Source organism: Larus michahellis, chromosome 4, assembly GCF_964199755.1.
Source record: "Larus michahellis chromosome 4, bLarMic1.1, whole genome shotgun sequence".
Taxonomy (NCBI): Eukaryota; Metazoa; Chordata; class Aves; order Charadriiformes; family Laridae; genus Larus; species Larus michahellis.
In genome coordinates, this window is record NC_133899.1 from 22,625,958 (window position 1) to 22,639,139 (window position 13,182).

The following is a 13,182-nucleotide window of genomic DNA, read 5'->3' on the forward strand; positions in this document are numbered from 1 at the left end:
AGCGCCTGACGCCCTGCTGCCGCTCGCCAGCCCCGCCGTGGCCCGGCCCCGCCCCGGCGGGAGGCAGGCTCTGGCGGAGCGGCCGGGCCCGGGGCGAGGCCGGCGGAGCGGCACCGGCCGGCCCCTCGGCGGGGCGGCCCGACACCGGAGCCGGCGCGGAGGCGGCCGGCGGAGGCTGGCAGGCGTGGGGCGGACACTGTGAGCCGCTGTGCCGCAGAGCATGCTGGGAAGGGGAGTCCCGCGCGCAGCGGCGCTCCCCAGGGGCCGGTGGAGGGGGAGACACGTTTCCCAGCGTGCAGAGCGCCGAGGGGCGGGGCGGGGCTTGGGTCTTGGGGCCTGTCGGGACTTGCAGTCCCGGCCGGCGCTAGAAGCGGGCGGGCGGGCACGGGGCGGACTCCGCTTCCCGTCGGGCAGCGCGGCCCCATTGTGGCCACGCTCGCATCCCATTGGCTGGCGGCCGGAGCCGGGCTTCGCTCCCCGCCCGGTGACACAAAGCGAATCCAAGATGGCGGAGGCGGGCGCGGGGAGCCTGCACGGGGGGGACGCGGCGCTGCCGTGCCCGCCCGAGGAGCAGGAGCTGAGCCAGCGCCTCCGCCGCCTCTACCCCGCTGTCAACCAGGAAGAGACGCCGCTGCCGCGGTCCTGGAGCCCCAAGGACAAGTACAACTACATCGGCCTCTCGCAGGGCAACCTGCGCGTCCACTACAAAGGTGCCGGGCTGGGGCGGCGGCGCCGGGTTCGGCTTCGGCCTCGGCCTGGAGCGGGGCGGCCCTTGGTCTGGCCGCTCGGCGGGGCCAGCCGGGCGGCGGACGGGGTCGGCAGCCCGGGCCTCCGCTGAGGCGGCGGCGGCGGGTCCGGCAGCCCCCGGGGGAAGGGGACGGCTGGGCCGGGGAGCGGCGCGGGGATTGGGGCCCGCCCAACTTCGGCCGCGGCGTGTGGGGGGGGCGGCGCTCGTCGTGGGTGCCGTGGCTGGACTGCGAGGGGTTTTCCTGGGCGTGGGAAGCGAAGGGGGTCTGGAGCCGAGGGCCCTTCCCCCGGCAGTGGGTGCTGCCTCGTACAACGCTTTGCAGTGTCACCAGCCCGGGCCCGGGCCCGTCTGTGTAGCCAGACCGTCTATTTACTCTGTCATCCTGCTTAAAACCCGGCCAAGGGGTCGGATGGCATCGACACGCTGCCCAACTGGGGCTTTGGCTCCTCCAGTTTACACAAAATAGATGCTTGCAGACTTCTAGGACTTGGGGAATCACAGTGATGTTTTTCTTGCTTGCTATTGGAGGCTGTTCTCCCTTCCCACCCAGCGGAGAACTGATCATTCCTTTTCCTGCCTAGTTAGTAAACACTGATGTCATTCCCCTCTTGTGTAATCATTTTTGTCTTCTGTTTGTGTATGTTGGTCTTCAAACTATGTATGTGGGGAGGGGGAGAGGTAGTACTGTGAGTCTTTCGCAGTAACTTCTCAGTGAAAACAAACGGAAAAACTACAGTGCTTGCAGTGTAGGGATTGTTTGTGGTGGCAGTGCAGGATTGTATATTCTAGTTCCCTGAAAAGTGTGCTTTAAATTGTTGGATATACGTAGAAACAGACCCCCCCTATGTTCAGACAGCAGCGTTTTAGATCAAAGCGTGAGAGAGTTCAAATCCCATCAGGACTTACATTTCTGTTCTTTCCCAGGTCATGGTAAAAATCACAAAGATGCTGCCTCAGTCAGGGCTACGCACCCTATACCTGCAGCCTGTGGCATTTATTACTTTGAAGTGAAGATCGTCAGTAAAGGTAGAGATGGGTAAGTAAGTGCCTTATTCGAATCTGATGGTTGGTGATGTGTATTTAGCAGTTCTGCTGTACTCTGACCTCCTTTCTGGAAGGCTTAGAGGTCCCATGGCTGTCAGGTGTAGCAGGCAGGTACATCATGGGGAGGTTATATTCTCTTGGTCAATAGATGTAAATGTGGTAGAACGCGCTGGAAGTAGAGGCACTTACACAACTGCTTTCCGTGCTGTTTGATATGGGCAGTTAAAAAAATTTAGGAAACTTTGGGTCTGTGGTGCAATTCAAATTAAAATAGCTTTTCCTCTTGCTAGCTAGGCCTGGTCACTCAGATTTCTGGAATTATGATGCCTCGGAAGCAGAGTGAAATAGAAGGGAGGAACCTTGAACTTAATTTTGGACTGTTGAGAGATGTTTGCATGGAGAAGAGTAGTCTTAGCAGTACTTCAGCACTGGAAGGAGAACTTCTAAACCGTTTTTTAGAAACCCCATGTGCATGACCAATGAAAAAATGTTGAAGGAGAGGGAAATTCAGTGATTGTGAAATATAAGCTGGAACCTGCGCTACTGTCATCTCTAGTCTAGGACCTGAATTTGGACTTGGGTCATTATCTCAGGATAGATTGCGCCACAGGGTACCATGACAGATAACAGCTGTGGAAGCTGGGGAGACTGGGCTGGAACCAGAATGCTAAATATGAGAAGGTTTTTCCCAACTAAGTCATGCTTTTTGTGGGAATATTTAGTACTGTAGGCTGTTGTTGAGGCTGCCTTTGCCTTATCAATCTATACTACCCTGAACGGGAACGAGTGGAAGAACTGCAAAAGCTTCAGATCCTCCTGGTAGCATTTGATGCAGCCACACTTTACTAGGCGGCACCTCAGTGAACTGGCTGTGGGTTTTGTATCTCATCCTGTCTTGTGGTTACTGTGTTGGGCATCATTCTGATCCAAAATATAACCAAACCAGGATGTATGTGGAGTTCCTTTAAAGCAATATTCAGGATGTTGGGAAATGTGGGAGGGCAATGAAGCGACGCTTCTAACAAGGTCTGGGTTTCTACTGCTAGTGGAGATTTAGTTTTTAATCGTTATAACCATATCAGACTACTCTATGTGTATGTGTTTGTCATTTTTCATTGTTAAAGGATGACTATTGCAGATATAACTATCCAGAAGGGCAAGCCGTACAGGAGGTGCTATTGAGTGTAATTAATCCAATCCTTCAAGACTAACATTTGAACTCCGGCCAGTTTAGGGGTCTTACTGAAGGGCAGCAAACGTTCCTACTAGAAACCAAATCAAAGTCATAATTTCTTACTATTGAAATTTTTTGCCGTCATCGTTGAATTGAGAAGTGCCCTATTTGTAAAGGGACTTGCAGAAGATCGTGAATTGTGCTGAATTTAGGCCTGTGATAATTATTAGGTTATCTGTAAAGAGGTGGATGCTGGGCTGGATGCTTTACAAATGCAGTTAAGAGGCCATCTTTATTCTTTCAGTTCATTGACTCGGTGATGAACTGCTTGTCTGCTTTGAAACACTGCACTTGATTAGTTTATGTAACTGCTAAAATTAAAATAATTTACAGTGAACTTCAAGATAAAGAAATCACATTACAAAAGGTCACTGAACAGCACTTGATCCTTACTGCATTCTAGATCAGTCTTACAGGGAGATAATGGAATTTGCTGCTTGTTTCCCTAGCTCAGTTTTCTGTATTAATAGCCCATTGTTGTTTTTACCGTAGTCTGTAATTATAATTACTTTCCAGGAATACTTTCAAAGATACGGAACCCTATAGCAACACAAACGTGAGATGTTGATAGCTATGATCCGAAGTCAGGGCAATGGTGAGCCTTTGAGAGCTCGTCTGACGTCTCCGCCGTTCCTGTGCCTTGTTTTTCTTTTGCTGGTTGAGCGAGCTCCAGTTTTTATCTTGCACACTGTGGTGCAGGGGGCTTGTAATTGCGCGTTTATATTGTAGCTGCTGCCTGTCTGTCGCTTCAGAAGGTACTCTTGTGTGTTTTAATGGTTTGAAGTCTGCCCATTGGAGGCTCGGTACGTTGTAGTAGTGAAGTGCAGCAGAGACATCTCTTCTTAGGAAGGGTATTTATTACAATGTTTATTACACCATGGTGTGGTGGCTTCAGTTTAAAGGAATAATAGTCCAGAAATCTAAAGAAGGGATTGGAGGGAATGAAAGGAAGTTTTCAAGTGGCATAAGTGGCAAAGCGTGTCCCTACAAGCTCAACTGGAAGCACTTTAGCAAGGGGAGAGCAAGAGGAATCTTTCTGAGCTCGTTTCCAGAATGGATGCTTCAGGTGTAAAGTCTCTACTCCGTAGCTTGTTATTTTATAGATGCTGTACAGAGCAGGGAGGTAAGGAGCGCGCGATGTTTGTCACCGTGTCTCTCTTGCTGGAGTTCGCGATAGCTTTTCACGTTTTGGTTTAAAACGTGAGCAGCTGGGTTTCAAAACAAGACTTACTCAAAAAGTACTTCGGTGGAACGAATTTCAAGGAGTGCGCTTTGAGGAGTTATGATTGATTTTTTTTTTTCTTTTTTTTTCCCCCTCAGTAACTCAAAGCTATCATCTAATAAATGCTTATAAATTGTTAGTCTAGCGCTCTGCACTCTGGCTAGGTGCTGACAGTTGCTAATAAACAACAGCAACTAAGGTTGCAGGTAAGAAGTGTGGTAGAAGCTCCCAGTGGCTACTGCTGGAGACGTAAGAATCCTGAAGCTCGCATGATGACTCTTTGCAGCCTGACAAGATGACAAGAGAAGCTGCCCATATATGATACGTATGTGATAAGAGCGTTCTTGAATTGGCATCAGCCTGTGCCAGTTCTGGATTGGCGTTGTCACCGTGGGAGAGGAACCTGAGCTGTAGAGACAACCGAGGCATCCACAGCACCTTTTGTAACTTCTACCTTCTGTTACTTTCAGGGGGCCAAGGTGATCTAAATCCAATGTGCTGTGGTTCCCTCCTTTGTTTCCTCCCACCACGTTGTATCCTAGCAGTAAAACCACACATCCTCACCTCCCCTGCTCCATTTTTCAGGCAAGTGACTTCTCTGCTTGGTTTTGCAAACCCCAGTGCCAGTGCAAGGGAAGAGGGAGCGACTGCAGCAACAGAGACACATGTTGCTTTAGACTGCCAAGGCACTGCACCTGGCAGAAAAGCTTCCTCTTTTGCATTGTCTTTCTCCCCTGCCCTTTAATGCACTTGCTCCATTAAGGTGCTTTTGTTGAAGAAGCAAATGAAATGATTTATGAAAACTCTCCCTTAACCATTGCTAGCCTTTTCTGCCTCGGCATTGGTAAAATCTAGCTTAGCTCACTGGCAGATATTTAAACGGAAGTACAGCATGCAAAAAGGTCCATTTGGTGCACTTAAACTTCTAAGTTTATCAGCTTTTCTTAGCTTTGGATCTTCCACTGCTCATGCACTGAGATACAACCACAATCCTTTGAGTTAAAGAGAGATGATTGAGACTTACTTTTAGCTGAATGTGGTCATTTCTCATCCTGGTGGTTTTAGTCTTTATTGCTAAGAGGTCATGTTTATTCACTGTTTTTTTCTGTTGTTTTGTGTTATGTGGTTGTTTTTTTTTTTTTTTTTTTTTCCTGGGAGAGGGGAGGCTGCCAGGCTACCATTGAAAAGCCGTCTTGACAAGGAGGCTTGGTAACACGTAACAAATCAGATCTGTCAGTAGATTGATCTGTTGTTTGTGCTACTCTTTGTTTGGGGAGGTGGCTCTTATCCTCAGAGAGTAGAGGAGAATTTAAAGTCTCTAGTTCCAGCCCTCTTCTCACCTCCTTGTCTGCGCTGAACACGCAGGGAGTGGTACCACGAGACTTTAAGCTGATAGAAGTCGAGACTGTGGGATTCTGCCCTTCCATTTGCCATATGTTTCTGTGCTTTCCCTCACACTGACAACCTGCGGCCCGCTCCTGTGGTGAGCTGGTTCAAGGAGATAACTGGCTGAAAGCTGGCCACATCAAAGTAATTATGATGATTTAATCTATTGACGTCACTGTCAGAAATTGCTGCCTTTTTTTTTTTTTTTTTTTGAGGACTACTTTTCAGGGTTCTGCTCCCTGACGTGGGTTAAAGGCGAGTCAATAAAGGGACGGGCTGAGCTGGGAGAGGGAAGGGTAGGATTACAGCAACCCGCGTTTAGTTCCGTTCGAAATGGTGTTGAACAGTTTTGTTTCAAGACTTGCTGGGGTACTTCATTCCTGAGCCATTGTGTGCCTGTCTCTGGAGTGTGGTCATTGGGAACAAAAGGATAAGAGGCAATGGGTCACAAGTTGTGGCAAGGGAAATGCCAGCTGGACACAAGAATTTTCCTTGTGAAAATGATTAAGCATGAGGAAAAGGATGCCCGGAGAGGCTGTGGCATCTCCATCTTTAAATTTGCGCAGGCAAGGCCTCAGACTGCCTGCTAGAACTTTCAGTGTTACTTATACTTGGGGCAGAAGGATGAAGGAGGAAGGTCCCAAGGTCCCTTCCAGTCCAAACCTCTTTGTGGTTCTGTGGATGGCTCGCTTCCAGCGTTCCTCACATGAACAGACTGGCAGAAACGTAAGTGACTGTGATGTTCCTGAGCTGCCACAAATAACTCGTGCTTTTATCACGGTGGTGTTTATAACAGTTCAACCTGGACTATATTTGAAGCACTGGACTCTTTATCCACTCTCTCAAATACATGTTTCTGTTTGCTGTTGATTTGTCAGCACATCTCACAGCTTCTGTTTCCCCATTAGATGATCTCTGCTTGGTAAACAGGAACAGACTCATCAGGGTAGGGCGCTCAACCCACAACTCACAGGCTCTTGTGACTCAGGAGGACAATTCATCTTTGTTGTCCTCTTTAGGCTGGGGCAAGGTGAATTGTCTCATGGGTGGCAGTGCTGGTTCCTGACCGCCATTTGGGTTTCTTGACCTGTTTTACCTGCCCGGGCCATGCAGTGGGTTGTGATGGAGCGTGACTGGGCAGGACATCCTGGAGGCTGACCCTGATGGCATGGATTCCCGATTCTAGCAAAAGTCATCTGTCCGGCAGCCTCCATTTCTGAGCTGCTCCTGGGAAAGACAGTCCAGCAGCCCGTGGATTGCCTTTGCAATGGCAGTTTGCTGTCGACAGCTGTCTTTTTCTGGTAATTGTTTGCTTTTGGACAGTGGCTTATTGCCGGATACTTGGGCGTGCTGGCGTTCTGCAGCAAGTCGGACCTCTCCAGCGGTGGCCGAGCTGCTGTCTGCCCACGGTGGCTCTGCGTGTTCAGTGCAAACAGAGCAAGTGTGGTCTGCGGGCAGAGGAGGTGCCAAGTGGCACAGCCCTCTGTGCCAGGGGAGCCAGACGATTCCACGAGGACTTTGAGCCGTCTCGGGAAGGCTGCTGAAAGAGCCAGTCTAGCTTTTTTCCTTGCCATGATTTAGGTTGTTTTTTTTTTTTAATTTTTTAAACCCTTTCCTTTGTGACTGTGTAATGAGCTGGATCACGTTAACTGTCTTTTTGCTGGATCGGTCCTCGATACAGTGCTTTCTGTGCATCAGGTGGGAAAGGGGAGACCCAGAAGGGTGGAAAATGGAGGGTGGGAAGACACGGGCAACAGGGTGTGTTGGTGTCCTCCTTCCATCCCCGGCTTGAAGTGTTTCAGAGTTGCTTTGAGATGTCCAGAGATGTCAGTCGGTACTAGTTTAGGTTTCTGAGAGAGGGAGGAAAGAGTGCTTTGAGGAGAGCGGCCGAAGAGCTAATCTAGCTTAGTCCATACCATAGTTTATTTGAAATCTTCCTTTAGCTGTTTTACACAAGCGCACCATATCCCGGACTTAAAAATAGCTTAGTTTCTCTCTGGCTGAAAAAGAAAAATAAAGGTCAGCTGTATTGGTTGTTTAGCAGTCTTTACATTAGTAACAAGTAATCTGTCCCTCTTCCTTGCTTACATTTCTCCTTGCCAACTTTCCATTTCTCCTCAGCGTATGGGGAATGTGATTGCTTTTTGAGAAGCCTTTCACTCGTGTGCTCTAATGGTTTCCAGATGCTGACAGAAGGCCTGTCCATGCGGTGCTCTGACGTCGGTGGCTCTCATGGCATGCTTGTCTGTGTGCGTCCATCGGCCGGCGATACTGTGGACACCGTGTAATGTCATGCATGTCTGGATGTGGCTGTAGGGAAGGCTGAGGAATATTCTGGGGCAACTGAGGATTTCTAGTGCCTGCACGTGCTGTGTGGTCCCTTATTTGTATTTGATAAGCCTGTAAATAATTGATTTCCTCCCTCTTTTTGTTTTGTTCCGTCCTGGTTTCCAAGAATCCAAAACCAGCACAGAGAGGGGGGTTGTTCTTCTGTTTGCAGGTATGTCTGCTTACTTGAATTTATGCTGTTCCGCAGACGTTCATTTAAACAAACCAACACATAAATAAATCCCCCCAAGTAGATTCAGTAAACAGTTCTCACCTTGTTCCCATTTGCAAACAGTCTTGCCCAAGCAAGTCCTGCTTGCTCGGCTACTGGCTGCCTGAGCTTTGGTGCTCTCAAGTGTAGAGACACTCTCATTTTCTGTGGAGGTTTCACCTCGGTTGATGATGTCTCATATGAGTTGTTATTTTTGGTCGCCGTTCTGCTAAACTCTTGCAAAAGGGGGTAATATCGAGGGCAGCTTTTTCGATGTAAAGCAAGTTGTGGGATTGGAATATCTGATGTGCAGTTGATAACTTTTTTTTTTAACTGCCTTTTTTTTTTTTGTTTAAAATCAATGAAGTGGTAAGCGAAATTCAGCGCTTTGTAGTGGTATCGTGGGCCCATCCACTGTAATGGCAGAATATCGATTTCTCTTTAAGATAATGTGTGAAATTAGGAAACGAAATGGAGGTAGTGATGGTGATGTGTGACTTCATCGCCTGTGATGTGTGCATTTAGGTATGTCTGAGGTATCTTCTAGATTTACTGCTGTGATATTTTTTCTTTCTGTTGATTTTTTTTTTTTTGTGTGTGTGTGTCCGGTTAGAGTTGTAAGATTTTGCCCAGTAAAGAAGAAAAGTTTCAGGAAACGATTTTTGCTCGCATCTTGCTCCTCCCCTTGCTGTTTCCGAATGCCTCTTCTAGAAAAGGTAGGAATATGGCAAAAGTAAACTCTAGCAAGATCAACTGAGCATCTTTAGAATATGCTTCAGTTCTTTAGAATGCATTTACAGTTGATAAATCAAATCACAGAATAATGGGAACTAATTGTTTACATGTTCTAGGCTCTCCGTTTAATAATTAACGTGCAAGTTGCGTAACTTTTATAGAGGGGAAACTTTTTACCTTCACTTAGGAAGCTCTGGGATGATGAACTGCTAAAGAATTTATCATTTGCTGTAAAGCTTGACTTTTTCTTCAGGTCTGCCACTGGCCCTGGATTGTATTAACTGTGTTATATCAACTGCGCTGCCAGGTTGATTTTTCTTAACTGCTTCTCTAGCAACGGGGTTTACATTGTACCTGCGGTATAAGGCTGGATCTCCGTTTCCATGCTACAGTTTCAATCCTAGAGATACAATCTTCCTTCCTATTTTACAAGCTCTTTGTATCGATGCTCTCCATGTCTCGCCTTTGTTCCTTGTTGTGGGGGTGTCAGTGTGTGAAGATCTGTGAATTCAGCGTGCAGTTGCGTTCCCAGTGCTCTCCCTAGCTCTCCGGCTATTTGTTATTTATTGCTTTAAAGAGAAAGAATTGTTATTTCGTAAATACATCTGTCAAAACTCTGTGTGTTGCTTTTTCTGAAATGTGTTTTCCACATTAAAAAAAAAAACAGTTCTTCTGTAAATATTGCAGTTATTTTTTTTTCCAAAATTTCATGAAAACTTGTGTTAGCTGGTAAATCCTCCCGGTGTAAGAATTGTTACTATCAATTCCCTGATTGAAGCCTAAACCAGAGCAAATTTAGCCACAAGGATGGGAGAATACCTCTTAAGAGAACGAGCTACCTGGCAGCAGAGTGTTTTCTTCAGATTTGGGTATTGCGTTTACATTGTTCCCCCTGTGTTTTAGCGGAGAAAGCAGAAACTTGAGCTGCTGTTCTGAAGCTGACTGTTATGAGGGACTGAAACGCAAAATTAGTCTTCGGTGTGAAACTTGTAGCCTTTATATGACTTGTCCTCCTTTGGATGCCTTTCTGTTGGGTATTGGCGGTACCTCTAGTGTCTATCTTTGCTGTTTTCCAGGCTTTGTTCATGGCAGAAAAAATGGTCTGTTGCTTAGACTGGCAGTCAAACAATCATAAGTCCGTTCAGTCATGGAAACCTATTTAACTGCCCTAATATATTGAATAAAAATTTTCAGCAACTCTGAACGGTGCATTTGGAAGTGAGGTTTGTTAATCAGTGGGAGAAACTGAACAAAAATTCTACTTATTCAGTTGGGTGTAACCAGAATAAATAATCAGAGAATGAATATCACTAATGCTTTATGCTGTTCCCAGACTGTCATGCCATTTGCCACTGACGTGGTTTATGTGAAGTTTGTTGAATAGCAGCTGACTTAGAGAACAAGTCAGCTGTCAAGAGTGAAAAATCTGAAGTTGGATAAATGAAGTTGGTGGGACACCTCAGCTTCGGATGCCGTTGTTTCCGACCACAGCGTGTTGCAGGGTTTGGGGTCCCATTGGATGTGATGGTGCTTGTGGTGGCAGATGGACGAGTTGGTTACTTTGGCCAGATCCCAGCGGTGATTTTAGCCTGCTGAGGCTTGTATTATGCCTTTTCTTTCTTAAACGGTGCTCAAGTCAACTCTTCATCTCTCATCTGTGTTTTCTGTCTTTCAGTATTTCTACATATATTGCTAATCTACATCATCAGTCTTTTCCTTTCCTGAAGGTCTCACAGAAAAGGGACTGATCTGACCCTTCCTGCAGCTGACAGATACCGGTTGAACGGGACCCTAAAATTGGAAGGGAGCTGGGAATCTGATACCTTGGTCTGGCAAAAACAGTTTTTTATTCTTCCTGTGTGGTTTTGACAGTATTTACTCATAAACAGACTGAGAAGATGTGTTATGTTACCAGATTGCCACCTCTTAAGTTTGTTCTGCTCGCTCACCTTCTCTTCCATGCTCCCTGGCTTTTAGAGCTTCTCTGCCTTTCCTAAGGGCTGACGAGCAGTGGCTTCCTCCGTGCCTCAGGGTACTTGTAGTTGTTTTTAGTGAGAACTTAAGAATTTTATTTTCTTGCCTTTATCTACTTCTTTTCAGCCTTGCATTATTTGTCTTTACTGACCTCTGCTTGGGGAATTGGGATTCTTTCTGGAGCCCGTCAGCGCTATTTCTGAAGCATTGTTACAGAACAGCACAATATCCGTGAATAAAACCAGAAACTTTTCCACTTTAGAGATTCATTATATTCCATTATGAACTAGTTCCAAAATATTTATTGTTAAGACTGAAGAGTCAGAGGCAGTCGGAATCCAGTGTTTTAGAGGTAATTTTTTTTAAACAGATGTAACTTGTTTTTTCCCCTGCCTTAAAATAGCACGCCCCTTCCCCCACTGTAACTGCGACAATGTGGTTTCAGGTGGTAAATTGATATGGGTTATCATTTCTTGCCACTCTTCAAAGCTGGCACGAAGTCAGGGCCCACCTCAGACAACAGGAATGACAGTCCAGAGCTTCGCGCAAGAGACTCCGAACGCCTCTGAAATGCCGCCGGTGCGATGGGTGTTGGGTTAATCTCTAACTTACTAATTTAGCTTGGTTATTTTAGACTTAACTGTGCGTGTTGGAAGAGTGGGGCGCAGGATAGCTGGGAGGACAGGATTCCTCGCAGACAGGGGTGGTTATTAGAAACAATTGCAGGATGCAGCGAGCCTTTGAATCACACTCATCCCTTGTTCGGCTCGTGCTTCAGCTGGGTTGCTTGGTCTTGGCTGAGCCATGTAATAAAAGGCCAATCCCAGGAATTTCTGCCGCGTGTCAGTGATATTGTTAGTTCACTACCTGAGCAGGGCACGGCTGCTTTACTGGATGTCACGACCTACAAAACAAATGATTTAATGTCTCTGGTTTTAACTCTTTTTAAGTTTGGGCCTCGGTATACCTCAGCGTACCTAGTAAAGCGCGCTCTAAGGAGAGGCCGCTGCATCAGGGCGTTAGCGACACAGTAAAGACTTCTAGGCTGGTCACCATTAGGTAGCCAACCAATGCTAAACCCGTGTTTTTCACCTCCTTACCCCAGGTTTCAGATGGAGTGAATTTTGCCTGCCTTCTAGGCGAGCTTCACAGGCACTCGGAGGAGCAGCGGCATGGGTTGTTTCACCATCCTGACTTTGGTACCTTTCAATGGGTTAAGAAATAAATAAAGGGAAATGGTACTAGCTTTCTTTTCGTGGGAGAGCCTTGATAAATCTGCTCCGGTAACTGTCAGAACTAGCATTTTGATTTTTCAGTTTTCTTGGAGAAAGTCTTGCAGCTTTTTGGGTAAAGAAATGCCGCCTTTGTTTAAAGTGTGCTGCCCTGGTCCAGTTATGTCCGTGGACTAATTGCTTTCTCCCTCCTTCTGCCCCACCTTTATTTATTTTGTGTACAGCAATGCCTCCCAAGTGCTGGCTGCTTTCCAGGCATTCAAAGGGAGATGTTCTTTGCTCCTGGCGTTCTTAGAAGTGAAGAATATCAAGTACGGATATATACGAGTTCTGTTGCTGTGTTCTCCTCGGTTCTACCCGTGGAGTTCTTCATTCCTGCACTTGAAAAGCCAGATAGATGCAAGTGCTGCACTTTCAGCATTAGCTACTTGCTGTCAAAGGGCAAGCCTGTTCTTAAGTTTTTCTGCTGGGTTCATGAGGATTTTTGCGGGTTGCTTGCACAAAGTAGCTTTAGACTAGCCAAAAAAACTCTTCTTATGTTGACTTTTTGGCAGGCTCTCTGGGTATCGTGTTTGTTCTGAAGAAACATCTTTTGACTTGAAGGCTTGCTTGTAACATGGGTGGATTCCCCTTCTGGGGACAAACCAGACGCGGCCATCAGTGCACTCCTCTGCTCGTATGACCATATAACACTTAAAACAGCCTCTTTAAGAGATCCCTTTTCTTGAATTTGGGTTAGTCAAATACTGTCACTCCTGTGAAATAACTTTTCGCGTAGCTTTTTTGGGTAATTTCTGCCCAGTGACAATATATAATCCTTCCTGGCTGAGTCAGTGCATCTGAGATCTTTGGTATCTTTAAGAGTTAAATTTTAATTTAGAAGTACAGTCATCATTTTGGCTCTTTTCATCTCTTTTCCAGGGGAAGTCTTTTCTTGGCAGAAGCAAAAAATAATACATCCTTTTTTTTTTTTTAATTTAAAATATACAAATTTAAATTTTGACATTTTAAAATATCTGCACTGCACAATCCGCCACACAAGTTCTCTTGGGAGCCAAAAGTGAATGC

The 13,182-nt window shown here is 46.5% G+C and overlaps 1 protein-coding gene across 6 annotated transcripts in view; it reads left to right on the top strand.

The window, feature by feature from the left end:
* The first annotated feature begins 323 nt into the window (after positions 1–323).
* RANBP10 (RAN binding protein 10) overlaps positions 324–13,182 on the top strand; it is a 90,269-nt gene continuing 77,410 nt past the window's right edge. For 4 of the 6 annotated variants that reach the window (XM_074583421.1, XM_074583422.1, XM_074583423.1 and 1 more), the window contains exons 1-2: positions 479–710; positions 1,673–1,784. In XM_074583421.1, the coding sequence (XP_074439522.1) occupies positions 506–710; positions 1,673–1,784 (317 nt within the window). In that variant the 5' untranslated portion in view covers positions 479–505. Of the gene's footprint in view, positions 711–1,672; positions 1,785–13,182 lie in introns of all 6 variants that reach the window. The other 2 variants (XM_074583418.1, XM_074583424.1) reach the window with 2 other exon arrangements.